Genomic DNA, 20,043 nt, shown 5'->3' with positions numbered 1-20,043 from the left:
CTTTGCTTGCGGGGCAGAAGACGGGAGAGTGGTGCAGTCTGAGCTCAGGACAAATCCTATTTACACAGAGAGAGAGAGAGAAAAACACACCATGTTAAACCAATGGCACCACAAGGAGCAAGTTCCTCACTGGTGTGTGAGGAAAAGCCTCTTATTCTTGCTTCTATTTCCCACCAAGGTCTTTTCCTGCACTGCGATGGCTGTGATTGTAGGGTTGTCAGTCGGACTGTGGGCCATTCGGTGAGAGGACAGAAGCTGTCAGGGAAGCAAAGGATGTGCTTTACCATCTGTTAGGACAACCTTTAACCCTCTGTATGCTTCTAAAAACTCATGCGCTCTATTTGGCTTGACACAGTGCGAGATAAGAGTGAGTCCACTCCGTACAGTACACATTATCTCTGATGTTGATGAGCTTCTATGCGTCCGTGCCACTGCAAAGTGCTTTGACGGGTGTCTGTATGGCAAGCCTTTTTAAAACAGATATCTGTATGAATGAACAGACTAGTATGAATTGTAGTAGACGTATGGCAAGCGGTTTTAATATTTAATCGGTCGACAGGATGTTCACTACCAATATCTGTGACGTCATTCTTATTAGTTTCAGACCAATTCAGTATTTACTGGTCAAAATGACGTCACTTTTGCCATTCGTGAATATGTAGAAATTGTAGATATCTATCACTCCATCTTCAAATATCTACAACATCATTATCACTATAGTTACAATTCAAGTAAAAGATATCTACACCTTCATTTTGACGATCTGAACCTTAATTCAATGTACAATCTACAATGTAGATTTCCTCAATTGAGCAGCGGCGATTGCTCTAAAATGTTGTCATAAATGCACTGTGTTGTATTTACATTTCAATACTAAACGTGCGCTTAGAACACGTCACTTGTTTGTTGTTCACAATCAGCCGTTTATCGCGGGTGACAGATTGCCTTACCGCTTGAAGCTCAGCTTCTCTGTTCTCTGTGGGGCCAACAATAGGTTTCTTTTCACTGCAGTGAGCTGTGATTGGACAAATGTGGCAAAAGTGTCTCTTCCAGGGAAGCTCAGCTTCTCTGGGAGTCAGTGGAACAGTGGGCGGGCGCAGACGCTGGGCTTCTGCATGATTTTCTGCAGACATTTTCATGACATCCTTTTCTGTCTCAGTCCTGTGCGGATTTTGCGAGGGAAGTCTGTAGACAAGTAACTGCTCGTTGTGTGTTATTTGCTCTGCGATATAGACCATTTTGTACATATATACTGTAAATAAAAACACTATTATAGCATTTCAGTTTTACGTAATTATCATGTTTCCTTGTGCTGTAAGAATTGATGTTAATTACTGTGCCTGAGATGCGGTTATCTGCGACTAAATTGTAGATATCTGACAAGTAAAAACTGAATTACACATATCTGTAACTGTAGTTTTGACGAGTAAGCATGACGTTGTAGATATCGATGGACAATATCCTGTGGACCCCTTGCCATATGTCTGTCCATCCATCCACTCATGACGTCCTAGGAACAATCTGAGCACATGTCTAGAAGTTTGGTCTTAAGTTCTCTCAAGATCATTGGGGCCATTCATGTTACTTTTGCTGCTCTATAGTTTGCATTTATTGTCCCTGGAAATGATTTTTTTCACAGTCATGATTCTGTCTCTTCTCTTTGATTACTTGTATGCATACACACTCACACACTCACACACTTCTGTTTGGCCTTGTACGTCAGTGAAACAGAGCTCGAAGAAGGGCTTGTGCTCTAGTGATGAGGCAGTAATTAGTACACACACACACACAAACTCTATCTGTGTCTTTCTCGCCATGTCTGTCTGTTTTGTCCTCCACAGCCATTAAAAGCAGCGGCAGGTCTTTCTCTGTTTCTTACTCATTTCCAACCTCATTATGTACTATCCAAACAAACAGACCGCTTCCTCAAAATAGTCATTAGTAACGTTGCCTGCCTTTGTTTTAGCTCTGTTGCATCTTGCAGTTCCGTATAGAAAAGATAACGATATGAGAGAGACGAATCAATACAAATAAAACAAAAACAGAAGGGGATATAGTCCTTTTTTTGGTTTCAGTGGATGTATTTGTAGAGAGTTACTGAGAGTGTCTGTCGTTCCTCTAGCTGGAATAGACTGTGGGTAACACTCCTGTGGGTAACACTCCTGTGACGCCCGAGCGTAATCTCTCCCAGTGTTCATTCATAGTTCACTCGCTCTGCTCTGTTTGTCTCCCTCTCCCAACTGTTTGGGTTTGTTCGATTTGGAAAAGAACACACGTATGCAAATGGTGAAGAACAGCGTTTCCAGTGTGGAGTGGGCACAGAAATGGGCAGAAAGATTCTGTTCGCTTCAGCAGTTTTGCTGGAATGATTGAAAGTGTATGCGAGGGAGTGGAGTGCTGGGAATCTTGTATTGCTGTTTCAGGACTTTTTTTTTGGACTATAGATAGATAGTGTTCCACAAGCTATTCTTCACTTTTTTACTGCAACTTTTTACTGGAGTGGCCAAAAATTCTCATTTCTACTCCCCCCCCAGTGTATTATGATGTGATGTGTGTCACTCCTGCTGTCAGTGTGTTTAGTCTGTGTGGATGTGAGTTATATGTAAGGGAATAGACAGTGTTTTGGGATTACCTGTTCAGATTAGCCCTCATCTATAAATGTTGCAAATCCAGATCCAGGTTCATGTTTCCCCTTTAACTGGCTTTGAGTTGTCGTTGTTGTTGTTGTGGGCAGATTTGATTTGACCCAGACTTTGAGCCAGTAACTTCTGATGCATTTGACATAAGCAGTCTCTTAATCTTTCACTCCAGAGAATAGAATAGTGGGAGAAGAGTGTTGTTGTTCTTCACTGTAGGGAATGCTTGTGCTACTTTTGTCACATTTGAATGCAGGAGCAGTATTAAAGAGTTATTTATTTGGATGGATACGCGGAATGGCCTTTGATGTGATGATGCAATCCACAAGAGTATCAATCACCAACTTTTAGTTCTATCCAACTATATTTATTTATGCGAACCAAATTTCACGACACTGCTTAATGGTCATGGTCTGGATTCTTTAACGTGCCCACACCCTCACGAGGCGACAACCCCATATCCAATTGGAAGATTCCAACACTGCGATAAGATGACGGGTCATTATATATTTGTCAGATTTATTTTGTGGAAAAAGTGACGGTGCTAATATGTGTTATAAATTCTGTGTCTCTGCTTGTGAGGTTTGGTTGTTAGTGATAAAATGCCAAACTCATTAATGAGGTGATTTATGGAGGAGGTGGTAACGGCAGCACTGGAAAGGAAATTTGACACATATTAGTCCATATTAGCATTAACACCATAAACAACATATACTTTTGACACCAAGGATTTCATTTACGTTGGTCCATCTTCGTATTTTATTTACTGTAGAGAGTAGAGCTGTAACAATTTATCGATTTAAATAATCGATTACTAAATTAATCCACAACTATTTAAATAATCGCTGAATCGGTTTGAAAGCTTTTTTCATGATTAAAACAAGATTTTCCGATTAAGTTTTTTGTTCATTTCTTTGCTCTTGATAACAAAGAAATCATTAAAAGTGAATCATTTTGGTTTGTGGGCAAAACAAGACATTTGAGAACATCATCATTTCCAGGTTTGACGAACACCGATCAAGATTTTTTTAAGGTTTTCTGATATTTTATGGACCAAATGATTCATCGAGAAAATAATCGTCAGATTAATCGAGTATGAAAAGAATAGTTAGTTGCAGCTCTAACGTCTTTAACTTAACGGTTTATAGTGTGGAGTTGGTTTCTAGGTCACAAGCCGCAGCAGTCTTTATTGAATGAAAGGAAAACATATACATTCACTCCGGTGTGGGATGTTACTCGCTGAGATGTTTGTTTCCAGAGAGGTTTAACTGCGACTTTGTTCCCCTGCTCTCCACCTCCAGTGAGTCATCTCTGCAGGGCAAAGTGATGCTAATAAATTCACCTTTAACAAGGCTACAAGTGGACTATTGATTCTTTGTCTGAACTTCTTTGCCACTGCAAAAATGGTCTTGCCTGATTACAGCTCAGTGACATCAACTACCTCGGATGCAAATGTGCTTCCGTTCAGCAGTCAATCATATTACACGTGGTAATAATGCCTTTGCTTCCGTGGTGTGTTTATTTCCTCGCAGACTGAAGCAGAAGTCTCAGTCCGTGGACATTGCCAGTCAAGGGTTCTCCCCGACTCTGGTGCCGGCCTCACCCCTCAACAGGGCTTCACCACCTGTTGCCAAGACGACCACCGTCCTTGCAGTGCAGGAAAACAACACCACCAACTCCCAGCACCGCAGCCCCCGCTGTGGCGAGCTGAAGAGGGGCTACACCATAGGTAAATGACTTTTATGTCACTTTATATTTGTGTAGCAAGTGATGATGTGAAATGAGATTCAAAACAACAACGTTTGTTCTATGGCAGGACATTTTTTATTAACTTTAGGCAAATGATTTATCTGGAAAATGCCAAAGAAACTCATAAAAAGTATCAACAAACCTATTATGAATTGCTTCCAGGCTTTTGCTGAATGGTTTGTTCTGTGTGTGCAAGTGTGTGCTTTTGACGTTTTGATCAATGACTGGCCTTCACTTCCTGCCATGTAAACTATATTTATGTGGCTCAGGTGAGATTTGTCTCTGTGATGACTCCGCCTGTCTGTCTACTCCTCTGTCAGAGGGTGGGTGGTAAGTGGACTTGAGGGAGCTTACTTCCCACTGATGATGAAATGAGTTTGAGCTAAACTTATTACAAACTCCTAAATGTAATGAATCTTTGTTCACTTCATTGATGGGATTCAGTTAGCGAGCTGCGCTGGTCAAGGTTAGAAGGAGGGAGTGACTATGTGCCTTTTAGCCGATGCTGAAAGTCTTGTTTATGCTCGTACTGACATCTTTGATGCTTGTCACTGTACTCCATCTTTTCTTCTTCATCTTACAAATATTTGATATAATCTATTGACTCAGTCATACTTAGTCATCACATGTACCTGCACAATCGAGCTGAGGCCGTAGTCCGACAAAGACAGGGCAACTTGCCTACTCCTAGTATACATGTGGACGTGAAAAGCGATTTCCTGGTTGTGTACTTCTTACTCCGCCTCCGTTTTCCGTCACAGAAATACAAAGAGTGAACGGTGAGATGGATGGTGCTGTGGTTCTGTATGTTTCGTACCTGCTTTACATGTAAATCGTCATACAAATTAGATCTCACATGACTCTTGTGGTTGTTGTCCGAGGAAAGTTGTTGATGCCGCCATATGATTTCTGGCAACTGTACAGCAGTTTATACGTCGTTTCCTTCTCCAGTCCGACTAAGGCCATACATGCAGGAGTAATCGGACTATGAATCGCATTATCCAGGCATGTTAGTCTGACTGAGGCTAGCTCAATTTTAGTCAGACTAACGTGTTTACATGAAAACCGAATTATTGACGGAGTCTGACTAAAATCGGACTTTAAACATGAGTTGGGCAGCAAAGCATTGTGATCGTAACGTTACTTTGCCCAATAACATTTTTGTAATAATATTACACTTAGTCCATCAAACATTTAATAACAACAATGTTAGCTTTTGTTGTCAAATCCATGGATCTGAAATCTAAGATCCATACTCTAAAATTGTTGGATGAGCCGTGTCAAAGTTATAAGGTAGTAAACGGCAGGAAGCTCTTCATCTCGCCTGTAATGTTTATGGATTCATATACTGCAGAAATATGTTCTGCCAGAGCGCTGACAGCTGTTGTGCCAAAAAAGTGATCAGCTGCCAGAAATTGATTGCCAGTCACGTCTTAAAGCCTCTTAAAGCTGTTTGTACTCGCTGCTTTTATCTGCATTAAACAGTCGTAACCCGCACATACACTTATCTTAATGTCCCCGGTAGCAGCGATGGTTTGTCTTTGTGATATGTTAATGTTTCTTGTAACTAAACAATCATATTTTGGCCAAAGAAGTGTTTGTAGATTAGGGCATAATCAGGCAAAACATGGAGATGATGCAATCCGAGGCAATATTATTGTTTTCGGGGAGATATAAAATGAAGCTAATGGGGTGTAATAGAAAATCTAATGTATCTATCTATAAATGCAAGTCTGCCTAACTGTTAATCGCACAACCGCATAACGGGCCAGAGAGTCAGAGAAGCCAACGGATGTTTCTCAAAGTCAAAGTGTCTCGTCTCGATTGATCTCATCCACAACAAAGTAACTGCTGACATTTGAATACCTCATCTACCTCATCTGGCTCTTATTTATCACCTGAAGAGAACATTAACCGCTTAGCACCGTTCTATTGCTCAAATCACTTCTTCAATTTGGAAATACAAAGAGGCATTTAGCCATTAAGTATAAGTTGAATTGAAGCTCACTCTACGCTGCTCAACTAAAGGCAAACAGTGAGTTAATGTTGATCCACCAGCTTATTTTCCATTTGAAGTTTGAGTTCTTGGGGTTATATGAATGTCCTTGAGCAGAGTCTGCAATTAGTGTTGTAATTCAGTGCAGCAGCTGAGCACTTTGCAGCCCTCACTCCTCTGCTGGGAAGGTCAGGGCTGTGGGTGCTCATCTCACAAGGAGAATAGGCTTCCTTCTCCTCGTGTGTTTGTATGAAGCTCACGAGAGTGTGCGGCACCAGCAGAGTCATCGCGTAACGACTCTGCTCCTCAGGCCAGGGACTGACGTTGGAGAACGGATCGTCCTGCAGTCGTCCGTATCGGCACGGTCGCTGATGATCAATAAAGGAAATTGCAGGATAAAAGCTTTGGCAGGAGGACAGGTTCACGGACGACTGTTGATGGTTCAGCCCACTCTTATCAGCCGCTGTCCTTTCTTTGGCAACTGAGAGCAACTGTTGTTGAAATGAGCGGTCACAAGTCGCGGCCATTCAGCCGTTAAATCAAGCATGACTCCACTTATTGGGCTACAATGTACACACTCTCGTAACGTGTGAATCAAAGCATAGCAGTGGCCCGGAAAAGGATGAGTTGTTTTATTACTTCTGTTCTATGTTTTATAACGAGACATTGATTAGTGATTGTCCTGTGTCTCTAGTCCCCGTCTCTATTAGAAGGGCCCCGTGGCCAGGCTTCTTCTTCTTCGAGACAGAGCATGCTAATTTATTCTAATGGGATAGTAATAACATGGCAGGCAGCATGCTGTGCTGTCTGCCAGGCTTCAGAAAGACCAGTCATTAGAGACACATAGCGCATTCACCACCACAGACGTTTTAATAACCTGAACGTTGATGATACTTCTAGCGACCAGGAGTGGCACCAAGTGCATTACTCTCCTCTTGAATCACAGCAGTGATTGATATGCTGATTGTGCTTTGATAAAAAAAAAACTAAAAACATTTTCACGGCCATCTAACTGTCCTTTAACTCAAAATAAAGAGGAGTCGAATATAATTCACTGGTGGGAGTCAGTTGCTGCTGATGTCGGCAATGCGAGGAAATGGAAAAGAGAGCGATAGAAAGGAGGTGGTGGAGGAAAGAAGGGCAGTGTACGAGCTGTTACAGCAGGTGAGACTAAACTCATTTGTCACCTTTCTCATGCGAGTACATTCATGTTTATTCATTGTTATTAGATAAGTCCAGAATACATGTTTTCCCATGCAATGTGACAGACAAGATAATGGGGAGAGGAGAGGAAAAGGAAATAGGGGAAAGAGACGTGGAAATGGCAAGAGCAAAAAGAGCAAAAAGAGCAAAGAAATGACAGAAGAGTAGGGGGCAAGAGAAGGAGAGAAATGGTAACGTCTGTGATCGGCCAGATGCCTGCCGTGCTGCTTTGTGAGAGGGTGTGACTGTTGACACCCCTGCCAGGCTCCTGGGATCTCTGCCTGACAGCCTCAGAGTCCCACCACCATGTCTGACCTTTACATCATTATATCCAACCTGTAGCTCCTTTCAGGAGGCTGCGGGGGTAAGAGAACTCAAAACACCAGATGAACCCGGTGTCCCCACAGCAGTACATTCATTAAGTGTGACTTTTAGTCTTCCCGTCTACAACGAGGGCATTTGAAAACAGATTCATTATGCTGTGTTTTTGAATACACAGAGTACTCTTCTATCTTTGTCTGTCCAGGCTGACTCATGCTCCTCTGTGCCTCAAGTACATTTTCCTACATATATCTATATATATATATATATATATATATATATATATTATACAGCTCTGCATGCACACGGCAGTTTGTTGTGTTTGTTCACTGTCCTGAGTAAACAGTAGATATGCCACGGTCCCTCCTGGGCACCAAGGGAGAGCCTTCACCACATGTCACTGCAGACACTGACTTTCAAGAGAGCTGCTGCACTTCTCACCCTCCTCAAACTTCCCTCCATGGCTTCTCCACCATTCCCTTCTTGTTTTTTTGTTTTTTTACCACCCTGTGTCACTGTCCAACGTGTTACTCTCTTCTATATTTCCTGTGTGTCTGACCTGGGTGTTATAGGAAAAAGGCGTAGCACTTGGCTCCAGTCTAGAGAATCATTTTATTCCCAATATGCCGGGGCCACACGGCAGTAGACGCAGAAGAGCTGGGAATGGCTGGGGAACACCCTGGAGCATTACTTGCTTAAATTGTGTTAACAGCAAGTACTATTCCCAAGTGATCCAAAGAACCGCCTCACACTCGTCTGTGATGGTTTGAGCGTCTGGTATATTTTCAGCACGTACTGTGAGCCAAAATGGTAAAAAGAAAATGAAAATGAATAACACAAATGTATGATAAAAGTCTTTCAAATCTACCGTTTTAAGTCAGATTCTGATGAATTACATGATGTGTATAGTGTTTTATTCTGTCAAATACATATTCAGTTTGAGACTGCACACACACACACACACACATACTGTATGTATGTATCACTGATATTTATAAAGGAGTGATGAGCAGACAGACACAAGCAGAGAAGGGCAACACAAGAGCAATTCAAGGAAAAGTGCAGTTCATTTTAGCCAATGCAGCACTTCCATGTCCAATGTGGCCTGCAGGCATTAGGCTCTTGTATGACTTATTTCCTACACATGATAGATGGCAAATGTCCTATTATTTATATATATATATATATATGTATATATACATACATACATACATACATACATACATATACACACAACTGTACAACAAGCACTGCTCTCAGGAGACCACACAGTAGTAACAGGCTACTCATCCCACGTTCAATCCTTGTTTATGCTGTAAATATCCAACGCATACTCTCCAGAAACTGTCTATAATGTACATTCTTGTTTAACTTTTTATAGTTGTATTAATACCTTTCTATATTGTACTTTCTTGGAAATGCATGTTTATCATTTGTTATCTTTATCTTTACTGTCTTTGCTGCTGTGACAATGTAAATTTCCCCACTGCGGGACTAATAAAGGACTATCTTATCTCATCTTATCATATATACTGTATATGTAGTTTCAAAGAAACACTCCTGTTATACATGAGAATAACCTGAGTGGTGCTTTGAAACGTAGTTCATCTGAAGTTTTCAGTGTTTTTTATGATAATATAGCAAGATATTTTCTATCTAGAGTCCTGTATAATCCTTATTGGCGTTATACCTAGAATTGATCTGTAAATCAGAACTTAAACTGTCATCAGATATTCTCTTCAACTGATGTCCTTGCAATAATTTCGTGTCCATGTGGCAACTCCTGCCACTAATGTGCGTTGTTACCTCAGTGACGAGTGCATGGCCTGCAGGCAGGAACAGAGGCCCGCAGCTCCGCGGCTACACCACCTGATGGGGGAAAATGCTAATGAGAAAGACAGAACCACACACGTTATCTTACCCTTCGCCTGGAGAGTGTTGGACCCCGCCACTGCCTCTGTGTGACTGATTATTCCCCTGTTAGTTATTCATTGGCTTTTCACTGCAGGGTCGAACACGGGAGGAATCAGTGCTGGTGCAGCAATACACTAACTTGCTCCACACTCCCGCCAAAGTTTGCTCGAAATGCAGTTTCCTGATGGGGCAATTTCATGTCAGCCAGAATTTATTTAACAGCTATTCAATTTATTGATGCAACAGTCGGGAGGAGGGGTGTGAAGTGGCCTTAGTGACTGTTGCTGCTTTACTTCTTGCATATTTAGTCTGCGTGTGGACACAGAGACACAGTATTTTCTGGTATTCAGCAGCAGCTGTATGCTCTCAGCAGGATGTCCTTTGAGGAGCTAATCACTATGGCAGTTGACAGTTCCACTGTTCCTATGCTGGTGTTCTTCTCTCCCTTTATTTGATGTAATGGTCTCAGGTGGCCCATCTGTCGTGTTTAAACCTCCAGATCATAGCCAGAGGTGACAAGTGCACACAGGCCACTGGGAAACGTCTGTGTGTTTTTGCTATGAAAGTGGGACAACTTTCATGTCTGTAGCCATTTTCCAAACAGATATAAATAATGTGATTGACCTTAGTTGTAGTATTTATTCTCTAGCTGGTTACAATGTCTGATAATTGTGTGCCGTGATTGCCACTGTGCACAGAATATAACCGAATATGGCCACAGTTTGTTTTTTTTTGTCTATATTGATTTACATTCCCATGCTCATGCCACAGAGACATGTCTGCCTCATAATAATTATCAAACGTGACCAAAGTAGGGACCACATCCAGGTACTGGCGAGCTTTGACCAGCACTCACAGCATCTCCTTTGATTTCATGTCAATCTATGTGGCTATAGCACCTCAGTATTCCTTGGGGCTGGCGTGCAAAATAAATTGACACAAATAAAGCAGCGATACGTGTTCTTAACAAGGCAGATTATATCTAGACAACGTATAAAATGTTTCTTTTTCTCACGTCATAAATGCATTTGCATTTTCTTTTTAATAAGCGTTCATTCACCTATACCGTGCATGCTAACAGGAGTGACAGCATCTTATTTCTGCCAGGTTCTGTGGGTGGTGGCCGATAAAGGCTGTGACATAAACCATTGTCAATCGATGTTATTGATTTACTTGAACGGAGTCTTCTCTGGGGGCGTCGATTTTTATGTAAAGTTAAAAAAAAACCAAAGAAGAAAACATCCATTTGCCACAGTTTTTTTTCATGGTTATTCCTTTTTAGATGCAAGCTAAAAATTCAAACCAGGCAAAGTAAATGGGTCTCACCCCCATGCTGTTACTGCAGACACTGTGGGTTGCCACTCCTCTGTTTTGAAATCCCCCTTAAGTATGAATCGTCCCCATGTTGCGCATCAGTATCAATCCGGCACACGCTCTGCCCCAGTGAACGAGTGAGGAGGAGAGAGGGACGGAGTGAAAATGGGAGGAGAGAGACAGTGTAAGAGCAATCTGCCACGCTCTGACGGCAGCACCCACAGCCGTGCCATGGTGCCTTTGCCAGCAGAGCTGCTTGTGCATGCTGAGATAAGCCCAGGCCTCCTCGCCTTGGCGATATAGGCTGGTCACGTTGCACCAGAAGGCAGCTTAGCCCCACCACAAATTCAATGCAGGGTCTTTCTCTCTCACCCACTCGTAATTTCACTTCCTCCCACGCAGCCATCCTGTGTCTCAACGTCTTCCTGTTTCCTGTCTGTCTCGTGGTCTCTGGCTTTTTCTCTACCCCCATTTGTGTCCGTCGGCACATTGACTCAGGAGATCGACTGAGTGAACAGGGGGGTTGAGAAAAAGAGATCAAGCGTTTGGAATCTGTGATCCCACCCCGCCCAAAAAAAATAAACATTTACTCCTGATTAGCATAAATATAATGGTCAGATTAAAATGGGTTGCGAATGACGTCTGCTGCGCTGTATGTATTAGCTTTATATAACACAAGTGTGGGAGGTTTCTTTTAGCATTTTAACAAATCCAGGTTCACTTTAGGATAAAGTGGTAAAAATGAGATGATCAGCATAAGAGTAACATCCTGATCAGCGTTCCTTGATTTTTACATCCACTATTTTAGATTAGTTTACCTTAAAATAGGTATTTGCATATTCCTACTCAGAGTGTTTGTTATATCTTGTTGTGTTGTGACCTATGTTGAAAGGGCAAATATTAAGATTGATATTCACAGACTGCATTTAAATGATAAATGTAGACTTTGAAAGTGCCTAAAATCTGCGTTTCCCTTGAATAACCATTAGGCTGCAACACCACTGGTTCGACACTCCAAATCTGAGGTGTGAGTTATACGCTTGTAATACATGTCACAAGTCTACATAAGAATCCAAGCGTCCAATTGTCTTGGCCCCACGCAGACAAACTATCGTCTGCACGCGCTGGAGATAAATGCAGATGTGAATTATATTGCACAACAACCTCCGTGGTTAATCCTGTGAAAGTGGTGCTGCCCACAGGACGCCACAGTCTACGCCGTGCATTGATAAGAAAAGCCCGACAACAAATGCACCTCCAGGGCCGCACGCACGCCAGAGGTGGCCGCATCACACTGTTCTCACACACTTAATTGGAACATCTGACACGTCCTCATCCTCTCTCTCTCTCTGTCTCTCTGTCTCTCTCTGTAAACAAAAAAGGTGGGAGTTGTTTTTGTTCAGCCGCCGCTTGTGGAGAACACGCGGCGTTTGCAAGGCTGCGATGGCAGCGTCATCTGTCTGATGAGTTTGGACGCTTCTCTTGTATTCATGTCCGTTTAATATACACACTACAACACGAGCAAGGTGGGCAGCCATGCAAATTACACACACACACACTAACACACACGTGTACTTCAGACACAATTTCCACAAAGGTTAATAGTTTGTTTCAGTCATCTCCTGATAGCAGTGAAGCTGCTTTGACACAGGCTTGTTTATTATGCAGAGAATGTCACCGCTGTTTTTCCAGGTTTTGACTCTTTACCCTGGGCTTATTACTCTCTGTGCGCCTTCATATTCTCATTCAAAGCAAACTGGTGACATCACTGAATTAATCACTGCTTTGTGATGCTTGAACTTTTCAAGCTTAACAGCATGACCTTTTTTTTTCTTTCTTTTTTTACATGATGGTGGTTGGTCATCATGCAAAGCTCTCTGATTGATTCAGTCTGACCTTGTCTGTGTTTGTAGGGCGAATGCAAGAGCATATGGTTCTGTCATGGTTGCATTGCAAGTAGAAGATCCCCCAGGGAATTAAAGTGGACTGAAATGTAGTTCTTACACTGGAGCTAATGTTCAGAAAAGAAGGTCTTATATTGTGATACTTAATAACACATGTGGCTGTAGGTATTTATAGTCTCACTAAAAGGAGTTACAGCAGAGGTCAAGGTGTTGGCTGTTCTCTTGTGCATGCAACACACACACACACACAAACCTGGAGGGAAGAGAATCACTTATCCTTGGTCTGTCTCAATGTCATGAAAGCCAGTGTGATGTTATCTCTGCCCCGGATGATACATTTTTGTCTGACATTTGTCATTTCTAAATGCCCCCCGCAGACATGTGCGTGTGCTCCGCAAATCAATCCTGTGCTTTTAAGCTGCTCCTGTGTCCTGTGTGTTTTTGTCTGTTTTTTTTTCTTCCAAAAGCAAATAGCATTAGATGGACTTGCAGAGCACTTCACGTTCTCCTGTTTCAAGGGCACAAAATGCAGATTGTCCTCCACGGCGTGCTCCGCTGTTATATGTATGAGTCAACACAGTGTGTAGATCTAAATCTCCACGCTGACTCACAGCTGTGCCAGAGGCAAAGGCCACAGTATCGGTAACTACCAAGGCTACTGTGTTTTTCCCTTTCTCCTTCTTTTTGCTGTAGATGGAAACAAAAACATAAAACCAATGTTTTCCTCCGTAGTTCAAGAAAGCAAAGTAAGGCAAGCCACTTGCTGCTAAATTTACTGCAGTGTTAGTGTAATACAACCGTTGGTCGGATTTATTGGCTGGCCGGTGTAATTATGTCGACTGGGAGTCTCTTGGTGGCCCTCTTCTCGTTGGGTACAATTTATAAATGCCACAGAGCAAGTAAACCCACAGTTTCCCCGCTTAGTTTGGAAAGGGCTCCAGCCATCCTCTGGCTACGATTGATTACATATAGCTCAAATGAAGAGTAAGCAGTTTTCAACTGTCGAACGGCCAGGCCCCAGCCCCTGCTATTGATTCATTTTACAGTGGAAGGAAAATAAGGTATGCCACTTCACATAACTGTTGATGCTTGTTTCCCCCGTAACTCACAAGTTCATGGGCTGTTCATGGTTGTGAAAAAGCATATTTATGTGAGGATCGGCGTCACACGGAAGCCAAAGCATGGAGAGTTAGTGTAAAGCTACCTGTTGTGAAAGTTCAGTGTCAGCGATGAATGATCAGACCTAACAACGTGACCTGTTGATCTGTTACGGAATTTGTTCGTGCAGTCATTATTGAGCCAGTATTTAGTGTGTTTGTAGCATTCTTTGTCCTTGTGGGTTTCACTTCACCACTGCCACAGTGACCGTATATGGGAATGCTGGATCCAGGCCGGAAGTGGTTGGAGTAGGCCATGACCACTGATTGTCATCTACCTTGAGCCATGTTCTCCTCTCCCTCTGCATCCTGTCCCTGTCCTCCACCTCCTCTTATGAGAATGTGGAGGACTTCAGTGTTGTACATGCTCTGACTTTTTCATACAGGCCCTTTTTAAAAATATTTCATTTGAAATCTGTTTATGCCTTCAGTTCTGGAGCACATTGCAACAACAGCATTTTTGTAGAGACATGCCCAACCTTGTTGAATAAAACAATGATCCATAAATTATATTTCTAACGGTATACAGCGGATGCCGGGTCATGGCTGTGTGCCCTCGGTGCTCAGACAGCTTCTATGTGAAGCCTAAGGTGGGGTATCAGTCTTCTGTTCAGACATGACAAAGTGCAGACTGAGGGCATTAAGCTGCCACATTGGTTTGATTGACGCGTGTTGTCACGAAGGAGCAACATATACACATTCACCCCCCTGTCCCTGACAACAACATCACCACACACTGGAACATCTACTGCACATATTGTGTTTCGTTGTGACTTAACGTAGAATTGTTTTCCCGTGTGCAGTGTACTAAAAATAAAAAACAGCGACCTTGTCCTGTGATGTCTTTGCATCACCCGTACATGAATCGTGACGTCATAAACATCGTTTACAGTCATGTGTCCTTTTACTTTGCTCCCTCGTTCACTGAGTCCGTTATTAGTGTAGTAACCCTTTTAAATCCCAGATTAAACACGTTTTTTTTAGCTGTGGAAATGGAGAATACCACTATGTCTAGCTGCAGCAGTAGTAGCTTGGTTGTGTAATGTAAGTACTTTTTTTTTTTTTAAAGTTGTCATCAGCCACAGAGGTGTAGAAGAATACTTATGTTAATACCATAAGAAGAGTCAGTAGGACTCTTTATCCCTTCACAGCACTGTTAATTACACCTTCATTGTGTCCCAACTCACCCATGTTACAGCGATTGCCAATGCATCGGTTTAAACACAGCATCGTCTCACACCTCCGATGATGCAAATATGTCCCCGTCTCGTATAATGTAAGAAACAAATTATCCATCCACCGCATCTCCCGGGGAGACAGATTCATTATCCAATTTAGCACACTTGTGGAACTATCAGGTGATGGATGACGAGTGTCCAGGGGTGAAGACAGTTTTACAGCGGATAGAGACAGTGCAGAGCCACTTACCGTCGTTGTCGTGTTTAAGATGTCCATTTCTTTCTAATTTCCTCGCGTAGTGCATTGCTCTGTGTGGTCTCGGTCTGATCCCGATGCATGTTGAGGCGGAGAACCTCTGTTCTTCTGCTCCGGCTGAGTGATTTATGAGAGGGTTTTTAGTGTAATGATGACGAAATGTGACTGTGTCTGAGTTTAAAAGCAAGCAATTAACTCCTTTGGAAGAATCCGGTTCGGATAATAAAGTGGACACAGAAATAACAGAACCTTTGTTTTGTTTATTTGCCTGACAACGCCCGAGTCCTGCAGACTCTCTTCACCCTGTCAGGTTTATTGTGGCCTCAACCTTCAGCACAAGGCTGTGGCTTTATTATTTTAATAAATAGCCCTGTATGAAGCAAGCAATGATGCGTGTCTGATGCTTGTCCCTTCTCTTTTTCCTTTCTGCCCTCACCCTCTCCTCCCTTTTCATCTGCCACTGTTGCACTTTTGTTCCCTCACTTGTCTTCTGCCTTTCTTTTTCTCTACCTGAAATTAAGTGTGCCCGCATAATTAGCAGCCCACATTTAAAAAACAACAAAAAAACAGACGTAGTGCATGCACAGAGAGAGGAGCGGAAGGTGGGAAGTCCGAAGGAGGGAGCGCAGCTCTCAGCAGTCTGATGTGTTCTTCCTGCTAACCCTGCGGCCATCAGTCGTCGAGGCCACCCAGCCTCTCGGGGGGGCCTTAGACAGCGCAGATGCCCAGAGAGGATAGATGACTGCTAGCGGGGGCAGTGGAAACGGAGGTGAAAGATAGCCAGTGCTGACGCCACTGCTCATCGATCACAACCAGCCACCCCGTTGAACTGTCCTGAGAGGAAAGCCCAGGCAGTAATGGTGTGTTGAAATGTTCCGTCAGTGGGCTGGTGTCGAGGCTGGATGGCACAACACTTCAGCGTCTCCTCCGTGTTTACGGTCTCTTTTAGAGGCATTAAGTGGGATGGCAGAGGTTTATTTTCACACTTTGACATCATGTATTCACAGAACATGGCAACAAAATACTGTATATGGCTCAGTTTTTAAACCAGAGGATGCAGGTCTTGGGGATGGGACAGCGGGTTGCCATGGACACGTGTAGTGTAGCGGCCATGTGGTGTTCTGTGTAACTACATGTCACCATGTTGGGGGAAAACACAGTGATTGTGAAGGTCTTCTGACCTTGACCAAAGAAAACTGTTTTTGTTCTACAATCATCATTATCTTTGTACGTTTCCAATATATTTGGAGTTTGAGACAGAGGATAGAGTTAGAAAAGAGAACTGTATGCTTGCACCCATTTCCTCTTAGTTTCACTGTACAGAACTGCTGAATTGAAAGGTCTAATTTCCTGATTTCCTCAAGGTGAGCGTGTGAATTTCTCTCAGCACAGTGACAGTGTCAGGGCACACAATTTCTTCACTGTAGCTCACTAGAATAGTATGTGCCTGCCTCCTCGTGGCCCTGAACGTGAACAAAAGTGGCAGAGAGAATTAATGAATGGACATGTTACACGACACAAGTTCACTTTCATCGATGAGAGCAAATTATTTTAGCATAAAAGGACAAGTAGCTCAACAGTTGAATGTGCAATCAGTATCGAGTGAAGCACCGTAAAATGTATTGAGATTCCAGTGTTCACACAGATTAAATTAAGTTTTTGTACAAACTGTACATCCAGCGTGTATAATTAAGATATCTTTCACAGCAGCATTTATTAATGGCTCATAAGCTGATAAACATAGTCTTGGACAAAAGGCAAGCAGAATAAATTGCTTTACATAATGTTATATCTATTTCAAGGTATTATTTTTACACTAAATCCTTTAAAACTGAAAATGTGCCTGTTTCACTTCACTTGTAGCCTGATTGTTGACCTATACTGATCATTTTTGGGGAGTTGGAGATTGTTCAGTGGTAGATGGAGTCATGTTTTAACCGGAAGTTTGAGGGTTCCATTCCCAGCTCCACTAGTCTACTGCTGATGTGTTCATGGGCGAGACACGTAACCCCTGCAACACTAGAACATATAACTCTTCAAGTGATGGCACATTTCCCTTTGACTCGTCACTTCCTGCAGCAGCAGGTCTGTCAGTCGCTTTGTTTATCGTCAATCGCTTCTTTCGGCAAGCTCGTTGATAGAGCGGAGACTAACTGATGATTTTAGTATCCATGCTGATGTCGTATATTAAATGACTCATGGCCCATTAATGTTGGTGTAGTCCTTTCACTGCGGCCCACATGAGCTGCAGCGCTCCGATGTGAACAATGTTCATGTGAAGTAAAAGGGGAAAAAAGAGAGTGAGTGACAGCAGTCTGACGCGCGTTACCACAGTCGTGACTAATTGAACAGCACATTCCAACACATGATCTAGTGATTCAGCCTGCCATTGTCCCAGTCTTAAAAAGCACCAGGCGACAAGTGAATTCATGTCGCCCTCTTGAATATTTGGGACCTGCTGCCCCACATGTGTGTTTGTTGTAGAGCTGACAGCGCTGAGGAGCTCAAGCTTCACCTCCCAAATGAAAAACTGAGTGAGGGTGGGATGTTCTGACAGCACCTGTGATTACAGCCTTTGTCTGGATGCCTCAGCCTGATTCTTCAAGCAGCTAACCGTCGCCTTTGGTCTTCATGCCTTTTTCATGCCTCTCACACCATGTGAGAGCCACAACTTCTGCAGTCCCTTAACTCATTATCTCTCAGCTAAAGACTTGTTTGTGTTTACCAGCAGGTGCATTTTGTGTCACATGACTGCGATGTGTTGCTGAGTTCAAGGCACACGTCACACTGATCTTCACTGTAATTGGGGGGGAAATGTCTGGAAGAACAGAAAGGAGCAGATCACGGTTGTGTGTTTGTGTGTGCATATTCTAATGTAGTCATTCCAATGCTCTCGCACATGCTGGCGTTAACTCCAGCATTCTGCTGCGGCTCTGCTTTCGTAATCTCGGTTGTGTAGTCCGTAGAAAAGCATCAGCTCTCCATTGGCCTTCGTGTGTTGTTCTGCAGAGAAAGCGTTTTTCTTCCCCTGCTCAGGATTAGGCTGCGGCCTACCTGCCTCTCGAATGGAGACGTGCTGAGATTAGCACTCACTCCCTGGTGCCCCGCTCTCAGATGATGACAGAGCCTCATACACAAAACCCTCTCAGGGGTTTTGCTGGCAGCTGCTGACACCAGGAGGTTTTTATACGGGTGCTTGTATAACAAGACTTCACAATTTTAATGTCATTCAGTAGAACGATTCCCTGACTTGCACTGTGCTCTCAAGAGCTGTTCTACTCTCATTAGAGAATTAAAAAAAGGGAAGTCATGTCATGGCCCTGTGGCAGACTGGTGACCTGTCCAGGGTATTTAAACCAAACAGGTTTTTGTTTTTTTTAAGTCAATTATACATTATACAATTAACCCTTAATATACACATAACCCTCAAATGTATGTCTGGACTTTTTTTCCCGCTTATTTTAACCATAAAATGGCCAGAAAATATCATGTTAAGTGCTTTTGCCCAATTTTCCAGAATAACTTTCAATATCTGGCAGATATTTACAATTTACTGTATGCTAAAATAGTGTATTAACAATTTAAAATAAAGGAAAAAACACTGCAGTTATACATGGACCCCAGATTTTGCCTGTTAAATTTGAAATTTGTACATTATGAAACATATTTAAAATAACCTTTATTTGAGTCTTTGTCACAAATGTCCAAAAGACCTTTGGCGTCTATAACCCACGACCACAGATACTCAAAAAAGATTACAATGACTGAGTCATTGCCAAAATTTCACCAATGAAACACAGAAAATGTCAGTTGAGTCTCTTTAATCGCTTTTAAACACAGAAAAATTACAATATGTAACAAAGTAAGTTGGATAATTTCCATGCAATGAGGGTCTTGTTGGATGAGCACAGAGGGATTTCTTTCATTTTCGGTCTTTGGTCACAGTCGAGATTGGAGGCGTTCTCACTCTCTAGGCCTTTATGACGAGATGCAGCTTTTTGTTTGGTCTGCACTACGGCCAAGTATATCTGTAGAGCAATTAAGCTGAAATGCAAAGCAACTGTGCTGGAGGAGCCCTGTCGGGCACCTTCCCAGGATGTTAGGGATGATTTTATGACCACTCTGGGCAGCTGGTACAGCAACACAGTATATCAGGCAGCAACAAGGCTTTGTGGGGGTGACAGGATGCCAGACTGAGACCCAATGATACAACACTGTCTGTGTGCCAAGTGTACCAGCAGGGTCCTGTGCAAGGTCGGAGAGAAGCAGAGGGCCAAAATTAAATCTCCATGAGTTGCTCACGCAAATGTTTGAAAATTGTTAGTATCCAGCATTTAAGTCTGAAGATTCGAATTTGTTAACTCTTGTTGTACAACACCGATTTGACCATTAAAAAAAAATGCAAAGGTATCTAT

At 42.7% G+C, this 20,043-nt stretch overlaps 1 protein-coding gene and 1 long non-coding RNA gene across 4 annotated transcripts in view; one reads left to right on the top strand and one right to left on the bottom strand.

Annotated features, from left to right (window-relative positions):
• oxr1a (oxidation resistance 1a) overlaps positions 1 to 20,043 on the top strand; it is a 125,846-nt gene that overhangs the window by 48,423 nt on the left and 57,380 nt on the right. For all 3 annotated transcript variants that reach the window (XM_044033991.1, XM_044033990.1, XM_044033988.1), the window contains exon 3: positions 4,169 to 4,365. In XM_044033991.1, coding sequence (XP_043889926.1) covers positions 4,169 to 4,365 — 197 coding nt within the window. The remainder of the gene's footprint in view (positions 1 to 4,168; positions 4,366 to 20,043) is intronic.
• Positions 185 to 11,330, bottom strand: LOC122774585. The gene is made up of 3 exons (XR_006361007.1): positions 11,146 to 11,330; positions 9,712 to 9,774; positions 185 to 255 (listed from the first exon to the last, which is right to left on the bottom strand). It is a non-coding gene; the product is annotated as an uncharacterized LOC122774585 (long non-coding RNA).

Source organism: Solea senegalensis, linkage group LG9 (assembly GCF_019176455.1).
Source record: "Solea senegalensis isolate Sse05_10M linkage group LG9, IFAPA_SoseM_1, whole genome shotgun sequence".
NCBI lineage: Eukaryota > Metazoa > Chordata > Actinopteri > Pleuronectiformes > Soleidae > Solea > Solea senegalensis.
Note: the sequence above shows the minus strand (reverse complement) of the source record. Positions and strands in the feature narration are given on the sequence as shown.